Source organism: Gouania willdenowi, chromosome 4 (genome assembly GCF_900634775.1).
Source record: "Gouania willdenowi chromosome 4, fGouWil2.1, whole genome shotgun sequence".
Classification (NCBI taxonomy): Eukaryota; Metazoa; Chordata; class Actinopteri; order Blenniiformes; family Gobiesocidae; genus Gouania; species Gouania willdenowi.
In genome coordinates, this window is record NC_041047.1 from 18,016,934 (window position 1) to 18,039,771 (window position 22,838).

At 38.7% G+C, this 22,838-nt stretch overlaps 1 protein-coding gene across 3 annotated transcripts in view; it reads right to left on the reverse strand.

Annotated features, from left to right (window-relative positions):
- Positions 1-15,234, reverse strand: part of rnf220b (ring finger protein 220b) — a 31,597-nt gene extending 16,363 nt beyond the window's left edge. For 2 of the 3 annotated variants that reach the window (XM_028444821.1, XM_028444819.1), the window contains exons 1-3: positions 15,010-15,234; positions 13,234-13,845; positions 3,902-3,967 (exon numbers count right to left, since the gene is read on the reverse strand). In XM_028444821.1, coding sequence (XP_028300622.1) covers positions 3,902-3,967; positions 13,234-13,825 — 658 coding nt within the window. In that variant the 5' untranslated portion in view covers positions 13,826-13,845; positions 15,010-15,234. The remainder of the gene's footprint in view (positions 1-3,901; positions 3,968-13,233; positions 13,846-15,009) is intronic. The other variant, XM_028444820.1, reaches the window with a different exon arrangement.
- Between the last annotated feature and the right edge of the window lie 7,604 nt (positions 15,235-22,838).

Below are 22,838 nucleotides of genomic sequence, written 5' to 3' on the forward strand. Positions count from 1 at the left end.
TTGACTTTTCTAAACAGTCCTAAAGAAACACCACAAGTGTTTGGGTAACTCACTGAAGAGTATAATTGTAGCTATAGGCTTATCAAAGACACAACGCTAATGCAGTCTGACTGAACAGTGTTTTGTACCTTTGTAGGAAGACAACATGCTGAGTATTTTCTCACTTTCTGAAGTGACAAAGCCAGAGTACATGAATAAATCTGAAGCATCCAATAAAAAAAACAACAAACATCTCTGACACTAAGGACACTATGGATACAGATATTGTGCTATCGTATCCTGGTCTCACAAGGTGAAGTTCTCCAAATATTGCTTAACTGATCAATTCAGTGATCTCTAAGCATACATACAGTATATACACGCTGAGTGCCATTATGTTTCTCTGAAGAAAAAAAAAAATTAATTACATTCTCACTCCCGCTATCAGCTGCACACGGCACGCCTAGTAAGTTTAGAATAGTATTCCCAGATGGAGGCAAGAGCTAGTTATTGGGGGGGAGTGTGTGTATATGCATGAAGGTGGGGGGTGCAACAAGTCTCGTTAAAATATCCCCAGATGGCAATGCTGCCAAACAAAAAGAAAAACTGATGAATATTATTGGGGTAAAAATAAACATATTGTAACTTATTTAAATATTACTACAACTTTCTTGAGAACCAGATCGAGGGACCACTAATGCAGAGTCATGTCAGATAGCCATTTCTACTCAGTTATGATTAAAAAAATTAAAAAAGAAAGAGCAACTTTAGCATGTATTTCCTTTTATTGATTTACAATGTTCTGTCCAGTCAGCTTTAATAAATTATATATTCTCAATCAATTCTGGGTGCCGATGAACAAAACATGACGATGCATTCTAAACACTGTGAAAAAAAAACACATTAAAATACGATTTAAGAAAAAGTCGTATGTAGAAAGTACAAAGCAGATATATACAAACAGTGTCCTAATACCTCTCAACAAAAGGTTTTGTCCATAGCTTACCCCAACCCATTGTTCAACCACCACCAATGCAACCCACCTGTATAAGATCACCTGTAATTAACTGGCCCCAGTAACAGTGCCAACACCAACAAGCCAATCACAAATAGAGGTAAACACAAGCGAGCAGTCATTTCTATGATGGATTCTTATCACAGTCATCAAGAGTGAGGGGCATTTATTGAATCAGGAGGTTTTGTCTTTAGAGCTTCAATAATTTCATAAACATGTAACATTCATGTATTACATCAATATAAAAAGAATCCCTAATGCATTAACGTTACGTTACTGTCCCAAAATCAACTATACAATCATGTGTATAGGCTAAAATATTTAATGTTACTCATTCAAACATTGGTTTAAAGCAACTGACTCACACTTCACAAAATCGAAAACACACTTAAGTTTGTCCAGCTCACACACCTGTCCCACATGCACTTACTTCACTTCAGAAGAAAGCCAGACACAAAAGGATTAAGAAGTGATATTACACTTCAAACATAGTGTCTTCTTAACAGTGTCTTCTGACCTAAAAGATGCCCCGCATCAGGATCTAAGCTCATGAGTGGTTGAACCCAAAGTAAAAACCTCCCACTGAGCAGATTCAGCTTATTTTCAGTAGAGATCAACCAAAGCCTTTCCTCAGATAACATCTGATACTGTCATAAACACTGCAGGTGTGAGACCACCGCAGACACCTAACACTGTGTGACACGCCTTTGTTTGGGTTAGTCACACTTCTGAGATGATGTTATTGTGTCTGTCAAGATGAGCCAACAATTGGGGCAGGTGACCGTGGTTTTATCTTCAAATGGTGGAAAGACACCAATGATTGACCCACTTATGCTCAGAACACCATCAGAAAACCACATGCACAAAAGAAAAGATGAATCAGGAGGGTTTTAAGTGCTGAATGAAGATAAAGATATTGTGTGAGTTTTAGATTAATGTTAAAGTTAAAGTATCCTGTGTGGATAAAGCACTTTTGCCAAATACGAGTTATATACGAGTAATACGAGTCAATATCTGTGCTCGGATAGAATGAAAATCCTCATTGGCGCTGACTGTCTGCGTTTTGAGGGCTAATCAGAGCACCCCTCCCCTACACACACACAAACACACATGCTCTGCTCACTGACACACACACACACACACACACACACACACACACACACACACACACACACACACACACACACACACACACACACACACACATAATAGCTCTGTCTCTGCTCAGTCACTCAGGTTTGCGGGTCTTTTCCGTTAACGTTTAGGGTTTCTTCAGCTTCAGGTTTGTTTTTACTTTGGTTTGTACTTGCTTATTAACCAGTAGAGTTCTGGTAAACGTGGGTTTGTTCATAGGGATGCACCTAAATGAAAATTTGAGGCCGAAGCCGAATGGAATATAAACGCTTGGCCGAATACCAAATATCGAATGCGGTTCAATTTTCCCTTTTTTTCTTAAATAATGCATATATAGCCTAGAATACATTTTTAGACATGTTTTTTTTAAATAAAGTAAATGTTTATTGAATATTATTACACTTTTTTAAATATTGCAGTAGTCTTTGCTTTTCATAAAAAGTTATTTTTTCATTAATATTAGCCCTTAAAATAAAACAAAACATGCATCCAAAAAAAAGCTCAAGTGAATTAAAGTGGAGGTATGATGAAAAAATCACTTTATGATGGTTTTGCTACAGTGATAGACATCCCTTTAGCCTCATTCAGAGGGACAAAGTTGAAAAAGTTATGTTTCCTCCCTCCCTTGTATTCCACATTTTGTAAAAAGTCAGCTTTAAACAGGCCAGTTGGATTTTGCCCACGATGGCAGGTGACGTCACCTAACACGCCTCCTGGAATGTGAGCTCCTCCCTCTCCAACTATCTTACAGCTAAAACAACACTGCTGTTTAATATAGAATATATATTATATATAGATCTGAAGCTCAATGCTGATGCTGTCCTGTAAAAAGTTTTCTAATCAGCAATAAATGTAAAAATTCCTGACCAACCCACATCAATTACATGCTTAAAATAACATGCCGGTTAAAGCCCCGCCCATTTCAAGACAACCCAACCCACTTCCGGGGTAGGCCCCACCCACTCCGAGTACAGATACTGATACAGATAATTCATATGGTTAACATGTACAGATACAGATAATGCTGTACTCGCTCATCCCTAAAAACCATTTTAGAAAACAGACTCCTGCTTATCAGGATAAACCGGGTCTAGTCAGTCAATAACTATGCAATAATTTAACTATGGAAGGAAGATATAGACAATGTAAAGTTAGATATGTTAAGGTTTATTCAAAGGTTCTTCAGGAAATTTTATCTCCTGACATGTTTTGACTGTCAACTGCCAGTCTTCCTCGGAGGTGATTGCTTTGATGTATCCCGACGAGTTCGCTCATAAAAAAGCATCAAAGCATCTTCTGATGGCTTTCATGTGTCCTTATGAGTTATTTCTGTATATATATATTTCACAAAAGAAGACAAAATGAACTTGCTGGAATTATTACGTATTACGTAAGTTGCTGCACTTCAATTAGTTCAAGCACAATTCCTGAAGTGTGGGCTGTCATTTTTAAGCAGGCCAACAGTGGAAAAAAACATTTTATTTTGCAGTTAAAGGTACCTGTAGTGAATTTTAATTGAAAGCTCTAGCATTTAAAGAAAGAAAGCAAATGACTTGTTTGTGAGAGACCGTGGTGTGACAAAATCTGACACTGAACGAAAAAAACCCACCAAACCTCAAGTTTTATTAATAATTTTTCTGATAGCGCTTTCAAATAAAAAAATCCCTACAAAATGTATAATTACTATGAAAACCTGTACAGATGCATGTTTCTATCAAGAATGTGTGTGTGTGTGTGTGTGCGTGCATGCATGAGTGTGTCATTTGTACACACCGTTGTGTAGCCAAGGGGACGGCAGTGTAGTCAGAGCCCCCCATCGATACACCCCTCCGATCTCCCCTGTTAGCAAACACGAGAGAACAAAGAGGCTGGTGACAATGCCAGCAGTTATAGATCTTATTCTTCACCCCTGTGTACAACGCTCAGCAGGGTCACACAGGTGCCACTCATGGTTTCATGTCCCTCTACTTGATTGATCAATAACTTAGAGCTGCTGCTAATAAGACTACAGCCTCTCCAGTTTGCCAGAACCTAAATCAGCCACCCACAGGAAAAAGGTCCACCACTGAACTCAGAAGTTAGCCAGATACACATTCAAATAATTAAAATAACTATACTTTGAAAAGCCGGGACTGCCCGTCTATAAAACAATTCTATATGATACATTTGCATGAGTTCATCTACACTTAATTGTACAGTGCTGTGGGAGTACTGAAGCCTATTCAAGCAGACTCAACCTATCACTGAGCTTGCACTATTATAAGTGGTGATGTCCCGATTCAACTTTTTCACTTTCGATACGATACCGGTATTGCAGCCTTGGGTATTGATCGATACCGATATCGGCCCGATGCGATATCAGCACGAATCATACATACTTTTATTAATTATTTTGTAGTGTGGAATGTTAGAAAAGGCTCTATCAAGTGATGTTACTCAAACAGACAACAATAGACAGCAAAAGTAGGTATGAGAAAAAAATACCCATTTATGATTAACCAATTGGTTACATGACACATTTAAACCTTCAAAATACTATCTACAGTATTCTACAATTGAATAAATATAATATAATATATCGGAGATTTTAGATGCAGTCTGATAAAATCCGATATTTGTTTTCTGGCTGATATCGGACCGATATCGGGACACCCCTAATAATAAGGGTGTAAGAAAAAATTGATTTGGCAATATATCACGATATTTCACCGCGCAATTATTGTATCGATTTCACGGGAAAAAAAAAACATTTCAATGTGCTAACACATAGCACATAAACGCCCAGTTACTAAGCGTCAGTAAACCACATCAGATCTTGTTAAACTACCTCACTCCTCAATGCATTTTAGCTTAGAAGTTGATTTATTTTCATAAAACATACTGGGCACTTTTATAGACTACTGCAGTGCGCGTAGGAAGTATGTATTGCTATAGAAAAGTGGGAGGTTAAGTAGCTTTTTCATGGAACACCTTGTGTTTGAAGGTGGGACATCAGGGACATTTAAGTTTGTTGTGTAATGTGTAGAGTGATAACTATTGTGTTTTCATATATTTAAATGACCAAATTGGGAAAAATCAACGCACCAGCATGAAGTTATGCCCGGAGAAACACTTTGAGACACTCATGTTTACATGGGAGATTTAATTACTCTTTAATTCAGAATAAAAGTTAAAACCTCTTTAAACTGACACAGTTGCAGTTGTGTACGACTTACACATGAAAACCTTTGCTAAAAGTGAATATCTACCTAATATGCATTATTGCATTAAAACTAACCACAGCATATATCCCCTGATCATTCAGTGATTGATTTGTGATCACACTAATAGGGTCACGGCCGAGACAATAGGGTGTGTAAAGAGTCTCAGCCTCACACACTCACAGTGGGCCTGCTGAGCACTGCCTGTGTGGTCTATGGGGACAATTAGGACAATCTACATACTAATGGCTGTCTGTAATGGACACTGCTGAGCCTGCCAGCTACTCTGTGTGAGTGTGTGTATGAGTGTGTGTTCCTGTGTGTTTGCATATGCATGAGGGCACAATACAATTATTGCATATGCGTATATCCTACAGTTTAAAATGCAAAATCAGTAGAAGAGACATGAGATGGGAGCTGCCAACAGTGCATGTGTGATAAGTGAACACATTTAGTGTGTGTGTGTGTGTGTGTGTGTGTGTGTGTGTGTGTGTGTGTGTGACCAGAAGCCCGTATTTTACTGAGGTGAACCGCCTCCCACTCCACCTCCCTTCATTCGCGTCTCTAACCCTGATCCACAGCCACTCATTAGCACCATAATAAAGAGTTTAGACGACACGTAAAAGGTTATATACTGCTGGACTGCTCTTTTCCTACCAATTATCTGACATGTGATTTATGGCTTAGACCCAATGCTATTCTCTGAGGAATATTGGGGGGGTTGTTTACACCCAGACCCAGCAGGGTGAAGGGTCAATACTGACAATCTTTGACCTTTATGAAATGCACAGGCAGGGGTGGGTGTTTAGTAAAAACTGGTAAGTATCACTGCAGGTGATCTGCTTGATCAGAGGGTCTGATATTTATGTCTATATATGCTAATATGGATACGATGGACATCTGAACTATTCTGGGCCCACTGACCATGAAGACCCTTTGATTTTGATTAACTTATTTCACAATTATGGGGTAAACCAAGTTAAAAAATAATAATTAATGTCTGTAAAATTAATAATATGCAATAATAATTCATTCTATTCATTGCAGTGGGGGGAAATCAAGGCTGCACATAATGCTCAAAGTAAGGATCAGAGAAATTTGAAGGGGGGAAAAATCCAAATATTAATATATTTGAAACTGAAAATAAGAAATGCAAAAAGACAATACGGCTGCAATCCTTGCTTTCAAAATCTCTGACTGATGTCAGAAAGTTAAGTATTCAGGAGGTAAAACTGTCAAGCCTGTCGTGTTTCTAACATATTGGCTTTTTGACACAACTTTTACACAGCTGGGAGACATCCAACAAGCACAAGTGACATGCTGTAATGAGGTCTGTGTGTGACGAGAGGCAGCCACACACACACACACACACTGTATATTATGTATATGTATGCGAGTATAGGTCCCGTGTCTGCCATCCAAGCATGCAAGATTGGTGTGGTCCTGCTATCTGTCTGCTCTGCTCCTCAGCGGCATGTGTTTAACCCAAGACGTTGGCCTTCCTGCCCTCTCCTTCTGCCTGACTGATTTGTTGGGCTCTGGGGAAAAGCTGTAGGATGTGAGTTTATGTGTGTGTGCATATGTGTAACACTTTTTTCAGAGATTCAATCTACAGAAAGACAGCTTTTACTTTACCACACATCTTTTCTAAGCACGGATACATGCACAAACGCACACATACGCACACGCAGAAGGTCTTTGATGTGAGTATAGAGGCAGCTATGATGCAGGGTGATCAGGTGCACGCACACAGAAAAGTAAAAAGGAAGAAGCAGAAACAGAGGAAACAGGAGAGATGGCCTCTGTTAAAACAAGGCTGCTTTTTTAACGACCCCCAGGGCCCTGGACTCATTATAAACTTGTCTTTTTTTCCATACTCCTTCACCATCTCCTCCGCTTTCTCACTCATGCTTTTCATTTCTTAAATTCCTAAGAACTTCCTCTCTTGCTTCACAAACAAGTGCTGCTGTTTGTGCGGGCTGATCACAGCAGCAGACAAAGGCATAAGGAGCCACCGCAAAACATTTTGTGACTCGTGTTTCATTTTGTCGACTGCTTAACAGGTGCTGCTGATTGTAACTCACACATGCATGTGCGCATGCTTGTGCACACAGAGTTCCCACCGCTACTGTAAAAGTCCACCACCAGACTTATGGAAATCCTGTCTGTGTTCGACAAGCCGTGTGGTCCACAGCCTGACACTCTGCAACTTGTGATGACTTCTGGGCGATATGGACCAAAACTCATATCTCAATATTTTTTTCTCATATAAATCTCGATAATTTTATTTTAAACGAAGTCTGACCAGAACGACAATTTTGGGTTAAATTTGCACATGCAAAATGCCACACAGGCACATTTATTAACAAACAGCTGCACAAAATGAGCCACTTTAATCTTCTTCCCTTCGAAGGGACAGCATGTGTGAGTGAGTTCTGTAGTGTGGCTTGTTTAGGGGAAGGTCAGGGCTCGAGCACACTCAGAAATATGTCAAACTGTGCCTTTCATGCTGTTCTGAGAAGTAGTGAAAGCAGCAACTCCTAAAAGTATTTTAAAACAAAATAAGCTATAAATATATATATATATATATATTGATATAAGCAATACTGGCATGTTCTATATCAACAAAATAGAAAACTCGAAATATCACCCAGGTCTACTTCTGATGATACGCTCACAGAATCAAACTTTTAAACAAATCCAAGACCACACAAACAGTGTATAAATGTAAAGGAATGAGGAAAAGGTCTAATCTCACTTTCCAGCACTAATAAGATGGAAGGAAAAGAGGTAAAAAAAAAAGCTGAGAAGTCTTTCCCCTCCTGCCAGGATGAAAGCAGCTTTTACTCAGGAGAATATTAGGAGAACAAACTACTTTCTCAACAGGAGGGGGAACATTCAACCACTGCATGGTCTCACATCAAACAAAACCACCTTTAATATTTTAATGCTTCCTCTTCCAGCGCCTAAATACAAAAACAGTGTGGTTGTGTGGGTCGGTTGCAGATGGCTCTTTGAGACAATGTGGCTATAAAATCAAACTGAACATCCCTGAAGCACCAGCACGTGACACATTATGATCCATTTTCCTTTGTTACAGTAATTTTTACAATTTCCAGATCTGTTGCTAATATTGGCATCACCTTGTTTCTACATTACTCCATTTATGAGATCAGTAAAGACTCTAAAACCACAACACAAAAGTAAACACTAAAGCTCAGTGTTGCATTGCAAACAGAAGGCCTCCAGAGAAGGAATATTCACAATGGGAATATTAGTTGGCAGCCGATACTATATGTGTATGCATGAGCATTGAGTGGTTGCTATTGATCTCCTATGTTCAGTCAGGGGGATGTAAACACTGTGTCTTTCAGATAGAAGCCCCACTCAATACGCAAAGCCCTCAAAGACTTGTACACACCACACACAGCAAAAACGTGTAGCTACATCAACACCTAGAAATGAGTGATAAAAAATAAACATAAAACTATAATAGTTAAGAGCTGAATGACCAATCTGTCCTAATCTAAATGACATGTAACATCAACATCTAGAACTCACTAGGGCTGGGCAAAAAAAATCGATTTAATCGATTTATCGAAATTGTAGGTAAAACGATTTTTATTTTGCAAATTGGAATTATTATTATTATTATTTTTTGTTTTTTTTCACCACAGTTTTTTCAGACTTTTTCGCATTCCATCCTTGTGGGTTACCGTAGCGCCATGTGAGCCAGCCCCCTCTTTGTTTACATTTGTTTACCCTTTGAGTAGGCTATATGTGTGGCACAGACATGTTTAATTTTTCATTCGCACTATGTTGAGATGCTAAGAGAAGAGTTTATTATTTTTTTGATTGTAATGTTATAAAATATGCAGTTATCCGATTTCTTAAACAGAAAATTTAAGCTACTGTGAAGTTGCTGTTGCACTTTTGCTTAAACTTGGGTTAAAGCTTGAAATTGTTGAATGACAGAGCCTCATTTACTTTTTATTTTGGGATTGTTCTATACATTTTAACTCTTGAGGACAATCACAGCAATAAAGTTTCACTTTTGACAATATATTTGACGTCTGCAGTCATTTTTAAGTGCATCGAAAAAAAAAATACTCGAAAATTGAATCGAAACTCAAATTTTTATTAAAAAAAATCAGAGATTTGAGAGCCTTAAAACTGTCATATTTTTTTGTTCAAGCTTCACATTTAAACCCGCAAACAAACGTGGAGGACATGTATGTATACACCTTGCTAATCTGGGGCAAAATTCTCAGTGTGTTTTTTAGGAAAAGGTCATTAATAAAAAGCTGGGAAACCACAAATAAAAGCTTAAGGACAAAATCTACTGTACTTTATTATTATTATAAAAGATCTATGTATCTAATACAAACAAATGATGTTTGTGTTTGGAGTGGATAATGAGTTACTGGGAGAGGCTCAAACTTTTTGCCGTCAGCTGCTCTCAGACTCCTCTTTCTTTGGTAACTAAAGCAATAATTCTAACAGGTTGTGACACAAGTTAAGTCTTACAACCAGGCGGTCTACATGTACTTATGCATATTATGCATTAATCGCTGCTTGTGTATGAAAAACCCTATACAAAATAATTGGCCTTGCTTGATGCGTAGAATGTTGCACAATTTAATTCAAAGTGGTGACAGTTTCCTCATTTTTCCTTTTTCTTTATAATGACTAATTGTGTCAGAATTTGCAATAGTTTTATTTGGAAAAACAATAGCATTATGGACTACAACATATTAATATTACTAACGATCTCATAATAACATTATTAATTATTATTATTATTACCATTCTAATAATCATAATAATGATAAATATTCAAAATTGCACCTCAACACGTGTATTTGTGTGATGGTCTGTAACAATAAAAAAAAAGTAATAAATGAAGAGTTGCGTATTTAAAGACCTGAATTTATTCAACGTATTTATTTCACGACTGCAAGTCAATTTGTATGATTTGATGTGTTGTGTTAGTTTGACAGTTAATTAATACAGCAGCAGATTGTTTTCTTATTGTCTTGTTTTTTTTTTTTTTTTTAAATACACCTAAGTGTGATTTCAGTCTGTTAATATAGAAATAAATAGCCGCTAAAAAATAAAAAGAAAAAAAAAGAAAAAGCTGCAATTTGGAAGCAGAAGTTGTTGATTTTTCCACAGCTGTATACAGCAAAAAAAGTTGACAATACTGTGGTTTTAAATTTTTTTTATTAAATAGATTTACACTGCTAAAAAGGTCAAGCAGGGAAAAAAAATAACATCTGTAGTTAAACAAATCTCTTAAACGTTCCCTGTATTTGTATTTATTGTGATGTTGTGGTTGCCGAGATAAAGAGTTAAAGCAGGTTTTTTTTAAACAGTAAAAATCTATTACGGGCATTATTCATGTAGGAGTCAACAAGTCATCCAAGTCATTAGAAATTATTGATCAATCCTTTTAATTGGTTAGATGAACAAGTGAAGCTTTTTAAAATAATATATTTTCACCATTATTTCCTGTTGTTTGATGACCATATTAGTGCCTTTTAATCATCTGGGCCCATTAATGCAGTTCACACTTTGTTTCATAACTACTGTGAGATGGACACACAAACACACTCACTAAGAACAGTGTCAGGCCATGGGGAGTTTTTCACCACTCCTCACCTCTGCTTATGTTCCTGGTAAAGGACCCTTTTAGTTGCGGCTCATGCCTTCAGTGGAAAAGCATCTCCCTGAGGAAAATGAGCATGACATGCTCCAGCAAAGACATCTGCCCTTTGAAAGCCCAGCGTGGCTGTTTGAACAGCTGTCATCACACACCGTGCATCTCAGACCTTGTCTGATAAAAACAGAGGCGAGGTCTGGGAGGGATCATCGGCACAGCAGAGAGACAAAATGGTCAAAAGGAGACGCTGATGGGTGATGACAGACAAGGCGGATGTGAAGAGGTGACATGTACCTGTTTAGTGACTTAACTGGAGGATTGACTCAGAAATTCCTACAGACCCATCTGAAGTTTGCCAAAATAAAATACAAAAATAAATGTATTTTTTTAGGGTAGACTTCTAATTTATTTATTTTTAAAAATTAAACATATTTAAAAATATAGTGAGGATATTTTACAAGTTAAAGACTTATTGTCTTGTTGTTTCCAGAATTTTTTTTTATATACATGAGCATGATTGGATAATAAGGGCTATGCATTAGGTTCAGAGAGACCTCACCACCGTGCCATGTTGCATAGTAATATGACATATAATATGTTTAAAAGGACTAGAAAAATATATTTTATGGTCCGTTTTGTTGTTCACTCAGAATTGGTTGTTTTCAGTCAAGTATGCAGGCAGCGCTCTCACACTAAAAGAAGATTTCAAGCTTAACGCTGAAGACTTCTGGTCCTGAAGTGACTGTCTGTTACTCAGTCAAGAGGAACAAGTGTATGTCAGACTTAGAAAAGTGCCAGGGAGCTCAATTGCATTAAAGCTCTTACTTTGCCTGAGCTCTGATCTAATTGGATAAAGCTGCAAAAGCAGCCTCCAATGTGCATGAATCCATTTTTCCCCTTTTTTCTTTTTTTTGGGGAGGAGAGACACTCTCCATGTTCTCCTCCACCCTGCCTTTTGTCCTTGTCAACATTCCCCAAATGAGATTCCCAAAATCAGGTGGTGAGCGTGCATGCACGAGTGCACCGAGCAAACATTGTCAGACAGACACACCTCTCACACCAGCACGCTGCCTGGCATCTCTTCTTTTCCTGTCCTTATTAAAATTCCATATTGAGATTCCTTCCTGCCACTCCGCCTCCCTGGCCCTGTCACTCAGCCACCAACCAGCAACAAAATCACCAAGTTTCAACAAAGACGCACACATGCATAGAGACACACAACCAAAACTTTTCTTAAGACAACTCGTCCCTCCTCTGTGTGGGATGAAAGTTTTCTTAAGGTTCTGTGTGTATTAGAGGGTGCAGGAGCGTCTCCCTCTGCTGCCTTCGCCCTATCACCCCCCCACACCTCCTTCTCATTGTCATTATTTCGATGGTGTCCCCCTCTGATCTGCTAAGCCTTTGGGTGCTCTTGTTCCTCTCTCTCTGTCTCTCTCTGGTCTCTTTCATCTGTCAGGCGCTCCCCTTGGCGACCGCCGCAGAGGGGGTTTGATTTGCCATCATGCCGAGCATCGCTTCCTTGACTCTAGCTCCCTCACTCCCTCCTTCCTCCATCTGAGGCAAGTGTTGTGCCCCCGCGTCGTTGGGCAATTATCCCCTGGAGTAATGAGGACCGTCTCTGCCTTGGCAGCGCTCTGACTGACACCTCTCCCACTCATTTGTCAACAAATCAGACGACTGGTGTGGGCGGCCATATTGAGCTGAGGGTTGTCGATGGGAAGCTCAGACTGAAGCGTGTTCGAGCATCTCTCTCTCTTTCTGCATCCTCTTCCATCCCTTCCTTTCTAACTCTGCCACCTCGTTATCTCTGACAGGGTGTCACTCGTTCCAACTCTCGCTCCTCCCATGTCAACCTTCCATACGCCCCAAAGTGTTTGTGTTCCTCCGTCACTAGGAAAGGGAGGACTTCCAATGGGCCTAATGGCCATATGTGGCTAATGATCACATAATAAGTGACACTGTTCCATTTTTTGTGTGTGTGTCTGTGTCAGTCGCTCCCTGTTCAGACAACTGAGACATAAGGGCAAATGATAATGATTTGTTTTTACTCGTATAAAAGGCACTTTGAAATTGTTGCCTTTAGTCAATGCAGCCAAAGAAAATGTATTAATCTCATCTGACGTGTTGTTGCTGTAGAAACAAAGTCAGTGATGTGAATGTGAGCACACTTTGATGTTAACATTAATAAGACTTTTAGGTGTAAAAGGGCAGAATCATGTTCTCAGACAACAAAGTTTACTCACTGTGCTCTTTGCGCTCCTCAGAGCTCGCTGAAGCCTCTCCTTCAGACAACAGGCCAGACATGGAGAACAGCTTTCTCCCAGAGTCCTCCCCAGCTTTAAGGGTGGCTCCAAGGGAGCCAAAGTCAAACTCCTTTCCCTCTATGTCTGGAAAGCAGCCTTTCAGCCTTTTGGCTGGTGTAAAAGCTGAGTGATATGCACCTGACTCTCTCTCCTCCTGAGGAGAGGAGAATGGTTGGAAGGCGCCAACACCCGCATGGCTCAGCATGCCCAGGGTGGAGCAGTCCAGGTTCGGTGTGGTGAACTGGGGATGGAGGTGAAGCAGGGAGGCTGGGAAGTCTCGGGGTGGAAATGTACCTGACATGGGGCCCTGGCGTTGATACATGGACGTGAAGGTGTAGGAGGCTGAGGGGAAGGACAGGTGGAGGTCCTTCTCCACAGATACAGGGACTCCAAAAGGCCTGGGAGCCTGGCAGGGAACGGATGCGTCTCGGCCTGCTTCAGCGGTGGAGGCGAGGACCATCAGGGCAGGGGAGGCCAGAGGAGCTGGCAGGTAGGAGGGGCTGTCCATCTTAAAGGAGCGGTGGAGGTTCATTCACCTCACTGTTGTTGGCCCTAAGAGTGAGAGGATAGAGAGGAAGACAGGTGCAGAAGGACAGAGGGTATTAAGGAGAAAAAACCAACTAATAAAAACAAACATTTTAATATTTTTCTCACTATTGCATTAAACAATCACTCTGCATTGGAAATAAATATTTAATTGAAAATGACAACATCAATTTTTGCAATAACTTCAGCAATTTCTCCTTTTGGCAGCTGACTTTTACAGTTTGTTGGAGTTTTAAAACAGAGGAAAAATATGAGGCCTCCTGGGTGCAAATAATTAATAACAGAATAAAAATATCCTATGCAATAAAACATAAAAATATCCTATAAAACACACAAAGTCATGAGATTTGACTGAAAAAATTAGGGAAAATCATATATTCCCCAATCTAACATGGGACCAGTTAGGAGAAGACATTTCTTATTTTTTTTTAACTGAAATAAATACTTGCATGTAAATTACAGATTTTATTATAGAAAACAGGGATTGTTTATGCAGCTTTATTTTAAAATGTCTACGTATGAAAAAAAAAAAAAAGTGAAGTGGCGACATTAGCAAAAGGTGTGAGAAATTAACTAATTAGTCTAGGCCTCGTGACTAGCGGCAACACATTTTAATATTTTTGGGGGGATAAAGTAGTACATAATGTAATTATTATTTTATCAGTAGGCTACATTAAAACAAAAATCGTTTTATTTTTTGTTTTTTTTTATTTCTTTTTTAACAAAGACAACCATAACTTGCGACGCTTAAACTTTTCCTTTTTGTGGCTTTGTGTTAATTTAAGTGTGTTTTCGTTTGATAAGAAGTCAAGTGAAGATCTCAATGAAACACTCCAAATGAAAATGTAATAACTTAGTAATCAAAACAATTATTGAAAACGGCATTTGAGAGTTTATCGCTTAGAAGTATGAACGAACTTCTTGAATACGAATTAAATATTTTACTTTGTAATGAACGTTCTCCCCCTTTTTAATTATATGAGCGCAGTTGTGAAACTATTTCGTGAACACGTTTTACTTTCCAAAGTCCTGAAATCACTTTCACAGAGCGCACGTGTACTTTTATCACTGAATTAAACACTGCACTTCTCTGCCGACGCCACATGGCAACATCAAATGAGTTACACCAGAATGAAGCACTAAAAACTTAATAAAGGTGGGCTTACTTACCGAGAGGACGAACCGACGCTTTTTCTCCGTCTCTCTTTCCAACTTGCAGTTAAATTCAAGTACGCGTCACTTTGTTTTGAAAAGCCAGAGAACGGGACGGAGCGCGCGCAGCTGCGGACCGGGGTCGGTGTTTCTGATCCTCTTCCAGATGTGGAGGCGTCAAAGAGTTGGAGCTGTGCAGCTGTGCGGAGGGTGGAGAGAGGTGGACTGGCTGTGGGTCGGGGGTGTGCCTGAGCTGGTCTGTGCGCTGTGAGCGATGAGCCCCCCACCACCTCTCTTTACCCTCCCTCTCTCTCTCTCTTTCTCTCCCCCCCACATCTGCATCCTCTCCCCCGCCCCACACACTGTTCCCTCTGTCCACAGTCAGTGAGAGAAACTGTTCAGATTGTTTTTTAAGGGAAGAATTATACACATTTAAATATAAGTTCATTCATAGCGTTCATTCATTTTTTTTATTTTTTTTTATGGGATTTTTATATTTAATTTTTTGTTTTATATTTACTGCTTTGTAATTCTATGTTTTTATTTTTGCTATTTTTAACTCTGCTTGTAAGGTGTCCTTGGGTTTTTTGAAAGGTGCCCATAAATAAAATGTATTATTATTATTATTATTATTATTATTATTATAGCAATATTTAAAAACAAGACAAAAAAAAACAACAGCATTTTCTCTGAAAACTTACATTTACCCCCCATTTAATTCTAAGGACTTAATTCTCATTTAAGTCCTAGGTTCCCAAAGTGGGGTACAGGTACCCCTAGGGGTCCGCAAATTGTCAAAGGGGGTACATGAATAAAAAAAATGTAATTTGGAAACTAGAATATAAATCGACCAGCCGTCAGGAACCTCCATGCATTGCCACAAATGACCCATTAGCCGACTACCCTTGGTTGCAGATGATTATTTTTTATTATTATATATTATACCTCATTTTATAGACACATTTTACTGTAGGGCAACATTGTATGTGAAATTGCATCAGTGGTTCCCAACCTTTCTGGGTCGTGATGCCATTTTAATATCACACATTTTTGGTGTCTCCAGAAACTTCTAGAATTAGCTTTTGATAATGTTTGTTGTTGCCAGGATTAATTTAGTGCGCAAAGTGACAAGATGCACCCGCTCAGAAATTTTCATGCTGCATTTTATTTTAACAAGTTTTATATTTGAGAAAGTGAAAGTATAGAATACAGCTGTTTAAGATTGTTTTTTGTGTGTGTGTGTGTGTGTCGTGTAATAATTTGAAAAATAATAATTAAAACATTTTTAAAATATTTTTTCAATCAGTGTTTTTATTCATCTAAATTATTGCACATTTCAGGGGACCCAGTTTGAATTCCAGTCATGACCCCAAAGTTGAAAAACTCTGCACACGGGGTACGGGACTGTGAAAAGTTTGAAAACCACTGCTTTAAGTTTATTTTAAAGCCACAAAGGACAAATGCCACATCCATCACACTAAAATGTACAGTGTTTGCATCTCAAAAGTTAATTTAGAAAAAAAAACTAGCAAACTTGCAAAGACTTTTCCCCTCTCTTCCATAAAGCTTCTTCAGTTTCATGAGGTACACTATATCAGTGATTCTCAACAGGTGAGTCGGGATCCAAAATAAATGAATACATAATGTCTTTCATGTTGGACTTGTCTTTTATTTTGACAGAAACTTTTCTTCTGACATGCATGCTGTGAAATACATGTTGCACAGGAAAATGTATAGATTTATGTTTAAAAAATAAAAAAAGATTATATATGTGTTTTTAACAGCTATTTTTGAAAAAAGTGGGTCGCGATTTAATGACTTTGGGTGCAAGGGTGAGACCACTTGAGAACTCCTGCACTATATAGTCCGCCATGCACATAAAAGATGAAAAAAAAACCCATCAAAATAATTGTCTTAAAACCATCTGACTAAGATAAAATATATTGTCCTAAAAGTAGATATATCAAATTAACAATATTTTCTGTTGTTTTTATGTGTTTTTGTCTTGCACTTAATATGAAAACCCTAAAAACTCAAGATTAGTGTTTTTTTACAGTACTGTTGTATTGCAGTTATTTAAAAAAAAAAAAAAAATGTATTCACATTTTTCCTTTCTTCTTCTTCTTCTTCTTCTTCTTCTTCTTCTTCTTCTTCTTCTTCTTCTTCTTCTTCTTCTTCTTCTTCTTCTTCTTCTTCTTCTTCTTTCTATGACATACAGTATTAGTTTTTTCACTTTATCAATCACATGTATGCTGCATAGGGCTGGGCGATATGGCCTTTTATAAATACCGCGATATTTTTAGGCCATGTCACGATACACGATATATATCTCGATATTTTGCATTACCCTTGAATTAACACTTTGATGCACAAAATCACACCAGTATGATGATTCTATATGTCTACATTAAAACATTCTTGATCATACTGCATTAATATATGCCAATTTTAAACTTTCATGCAAAAAAGGGGATATCACAACTAAGTCAAAGTTGACATAACTGTATTTATTAAACAGTGAGTGGCTCAAACATAAAATTGTCAACAGAAAGTGCACGTTCTGTGCAAAATTGTCACAGAGACATTTCAAAACAAGACATTAGTGCAGGATGCAACTCACATGGCATTTCAAAACACAAAATTAAAGTGCACTTTTTGTACATAATGCCACTACAATATTTTAAAACAAATAGTGCCCTTTTGTGCATGTTGTCATTAAGATGACATTTCAAAACAACACTAAATTTAAGTGCACCTTTTGTGCATAATGCCACTAAGATATTTAAAAAAAAAATAAAAAATAAAAAAAAAAACAAAAAAAGTCCGCGAGTTTAACGGTATGGTCATTTTCAACACCGCACAGACTACAAGCTGCGATATATCGAGTATATTCGATATATCGCCCAGCCCTAATGCTGCATATGAAATTATATTCATTTGTTGTTAGTTTTGTCATTCAAAAAATGTCACATTACACAATAGTTACCATAATAAAATGGTCTCATACACTTATTCACCTCTACTGTTTGCTTGTGACTCAGATGTTCACAGAGACTGTTTGTAGAAGTAAGTCGCATCCAACTTTTCACAAACCAAATTCAGAGAATGTTGGCCCACTCAGGATGTCACTCTGAGTGTATGATCTGTGTTGGTGTCACAGTTTTGAATGGCATGTGAGTGAGTTATCTTCTCCTCTGTGGCTCACTTAGCCTGTACAGTCCCAGCCTGTGTGACTGACACATGGAAATATTCCTTTTTGATGAAACACAAAGCAAACCAATGGGATTATTTGTCACACATAATCTGCTTTCAAACCAAACACATCAGACACGGTGCGATATCTGCATAATTTATATCTGATTTCTGGCACATTGTCACAATCCACAGCTCAGAGCACCACAAATCAGCCCAAATCATTCTTAATTTGTTTTTATCGGTTTTGGTATTGCTTAAAGACTTTTTGAAATAATGTAATTGAAATAATTCTTTATTCCCTGGAGCCAATCCAGAGGCTTTACACCGCTAATCTAATGTGACACGCAATTTCCGTCTCTCAGACGATTGCTTCCCCTCAGGTCCCTGTCTTTAATGAACAGCCATTTGGCTGTGAGCATGTGTGCCTGCATTTGTGAGTGTAATCAGAAAGCAAGACATCGTCCTGAAATGGGAAATGGTGGAATTGGGAATATCACAACCAAAATGAGGATCTAGGAGAGGGTGTTAGAGGAGGTATCTATAGAGAAGAGTCAGTTTACAGGACTAACTTATCCTGAACACAAATAATTAGGATGTAAAAAATAAAAATTGACTCCCGTGTCCACATCGAGAAACAGAATTGAGCATGGACAATTTATCCGTCCAATATGTCCTTAAAGTGCTCCCTGAGATTGAGTTTTCCATGCACAGTGGACCGACTCTCACACAAAGAGAGCAAATGCAGACCTTTAAATGAACACATAAACCAGTGCAGACTGACTCTGTAACAATGTTGCCCTGAAGACCGTTGTGGGAGTGTGTAACACGTGTCTTGGTTGTGACAAGGCAAGGTCATTATTCCACTTAGAGCCCCCTCTCACTCACAGATTGTTTTGGGGTCAGACCGTGGCGTGCTATCACACTCCCACAGAGAAACTCACAGGATGAGGTTCGGACATCACGAATGAACAAAAAGCTCAGATTGAAAGTCAAATCTGCTTGTGGCAAAGAAACCCTATTATTCATCGCTAATCATAAGTCAATAGTGATGTTTAATTTAGGGAGAAATACATTTATCCTTTGTAGGAAACTAATTAGTAAACACATACTACAAGTGGCTTCATTGCCAATGTGCTTATTATTTTCCAGTTTTGCCCTGGTTGTTAGCGGCTGAGGGTGTTGTAGAGTGGATGATGGGTGTCTGTCCTGCAGGCCCACTGAAGTGTTAATGATGTCGCTGCTGCCTCAGCCAGGTTACGGCACAGGGGCCACGAGGCGCACTGGGTAAACTGCATGGCTCCCAGAATTAATTGCCACCCGAAGCCACATCGGCTGGTCGGCCACCCAATTACAAAGCCTGCTCGCTCAGCTGAGGATGATGGCATGCAATGTTAATTGTACGCTTTCATTTTCTGGCAGGAGGTGAGTCACTTGGCTGTCTTTTTGACAGCTTTATATGAATTTAGACACATGCAGAGCCCAACATCCAAACACACATGCAGTTTATGATTATTTACGGGCTTCTTTGGATCCTTTGATTTCTTTCTTATAATCAAAGAGAAAAAGATGAGGAGAATAAAACTCGCTGCTTAACTTTGTTATGAGGATGTGAGGTATCTTAGGATACCTTATGTTCTCGATGAGTAATCCATAAAAGAATCATGATGTTTCTTTGATCTGAAATGTTAGGGCGATTGCAGTGAATATGTGAGGGATTGTGTTTTTCTCTCACTGTGGCCCTGCACGGTGACCTGATACATCCTGACCCTGTATAGTACTTGTGTCAAACTCAAGGCCCGGGGGCCAAATCTGGCCCTTCAGAGCATCCGATTTGACCCGCAAGACAAAGTGAAAATGACAGAGAAAACATGAATCGTTGTGTAAATCACCAAATAATTCAGTTGTAAATTGTTGTTGAAAGAACTCCACATTTTTACGAAATGGAATCATTTTTCTCAAATGATTCCACAAAATCTCCCCAAATTAAATAAAAATTGGTCAAAAAAATAACACATCAAAGGACATTTAAGTACCTGTAACTGGGAGTTCAAACTTGGGCACATTAATGTTGAAATTGTTTGTTTTCACGCCTAAAAACAACGGCCATCTTGTGATCAAGCTGGTCCGTATTTGGTCCTTGACCTAAAATGAGTTTGACACCCCTGCTGTATAGGATGAAGCTTGTAAAAGAGATGAATAAATGAATCACAGGGCAGAGATCTGCAGCTATGCTTAGTAGATTTTGTATGTTCTTCCATTGTTTGTGTGAGTTTTACTTCTGTTTGCCCCCACTATCCAAAAGCATGCATTTAGATTAAATGAAATGATCTAATTGCTCATTGTAACAAGATTATTGTCCAGATACGGGTTAATCGACAGCCACACAGACAGGTTTACAGGTTTTTTTCAGGCCATACTGCCTAGTATACACACAGTTTCGTTTAATATCCCCCGCCACAAAGTGAGGAAGGGGAATATAGGTTTGAGCTCCGTCCGTCCATCTGTCCGTCCGAGTTAAAGGGGACAGCTTTTCTTAGAAACTGTTTAAGATAGGATAACCAAATTCGGTTTGTGGCTTCAGGGTATCAACACCTTGATGGAGTTCGAAAATGAGAAGCGAGCAATTGATTTTTTCCGGAGTAATTGCCCTTGTTCCGTTTTTGTTTTGGCGGGAGATGTTGATGACTGTCTTCTTGTTTCTGTTAGCTTTGCACCCCTCAGCTGCTCCTCTTTCAGGAGTGTTTACAATATGCCTGCTATAGACTGCCGGTTAGCGTTCCATTCTAGCCACTCCCTAGAATATACTGTGTATGAAACAGGTGTGAATAATCACATGCACTACACCTGTGATTAATCCTTCCCCAAATCACCTCCCTCTGATTCTTTCTTCCTTCTAACACAGACATTCATCACATCCGTACAAGTAAATGAGTGTGTGAATGCAACCCTAGACATATAGGGATAAGCAGGTACAGAAGATGAGATGAGAGAACAGTATTTTTTCTCTTTGCAGTAAATTCAAATTCTACGATTATCAACTTGAAGATCAACACACCAAATCCATCCCAAATGATGAATATAAAAGAGTAGTTTTGAGTGATTTGGAGAGACAATAAGTGCTGGTGTCCCAACAGGATGCTGCTGGTGGCCGTATCAGTAAAGACTCACAGTGCTTTGTTTTCCAGAGTCAGTTGTGTAGTGCAACACTCTCCTCAGTATATCAACACAGGGACTGCCTGGTAGCAGTGTTATGGAGAGTGAGGTTAGCTACTATATTAACATAGGGAGAGACAGCGCCAGAACAGAGCAGTCTGCCAAAGACTAAGCAGTGGAAGTGAGACAGAGAGCAGGGCCATCGACCAGACAGATACAAGATGGAGTGGAAGGGAACGTGTGAGAGATGAGCTGTCCAACATGCAACAATCTGTGTGTGCGTGTGTGTGTGTGTGCACAAAATAGCCAGTGAGCATGAATGTGAGGACGAATACAGAGAGGTGCATTATGGTCTCAATCATTGATCGCCTCCTCCCAAGGGGACAGTGACTGACCCCCCCATCATACGTACGTACACGGACACACACAGTGGTGCCCTGTTTGTTTTCACATTCACAGTGCATCGTGTTGAAAGGCCGATACTGTTTGCATGTACTCAGCTTGCTCTCTGCACTGTTAGACCAAGAGTATGGATTATCTGGTATCAGTCAAAGCAGCTGGACTTGACTTTTCTTTCACCTTTTTTCAAGGAAACTAAATGAATGTCCAGTTGCCTTTACATTATATACCAACAGACAAATGCGTAACGTGTGGCTTTGGCATAGTTTCTGAATACTCCAGCATTGTACAGTCACTTGTGGAACTGCTCAATGAGTCACTTGCATGTTAAAGGTTTTGGTGCTGTAATGTATTAAAGAATTGAAACAAATAATTTTTAATGAAGTGTTTGCAAAGATATGAATTTGTGCCAAGATGCATCCGAAATATGCAGCATAGTGAATAGAACTTTGAACTGTTTGTTTGGCGAGTTCCCAAATGGGCAGAATGCCATTTTTATGAGACAAGGAGGGTGAAGTGTTACACTTGGCACTGTATGAATAAATTGAGCAGGTTTGAATTTGAAAGTAGTGTGTGAGTGAGTGAGTAGCTTATTTATGTGCAATGTGCTGGTCTCAAATAAGCCTGATGAAGTGTGAAAGACCTTGTTCATATTTTATTGTTATTGTTTTTTATCGGTGACTGAATTTAATTTGACCAAATTATTGTCAGATTTTTATGTTTAGAGATATATTACCCATTATGAGGATTAAACAAATTTGCAGCTTTATCCTTTAAAATTCAATGTACATAAGAGCCCAAATGATTATTCGGTGCAGCCAATTAATCAAGCCGATTAATTGATATTGGTCAAAAGTGAAGAAGTTAAATGTTTACAGTTACATTTCACCTTTTTTATTTTATTCACGCTTACTGTTTGCAATTTGAGCAACTGTATTTTTGAATATTTTCTTATATCATATTAGTAGTGTTTTGCTTCTATTACTTGAACCACATTTTGAGTATTATAAGAGTTTGTGTTCATATACAGTATAAATACTGTGTATACATCAGTGTTCTTGCTTCATATATCGACCGATAAATCGTTATGACTGATATAT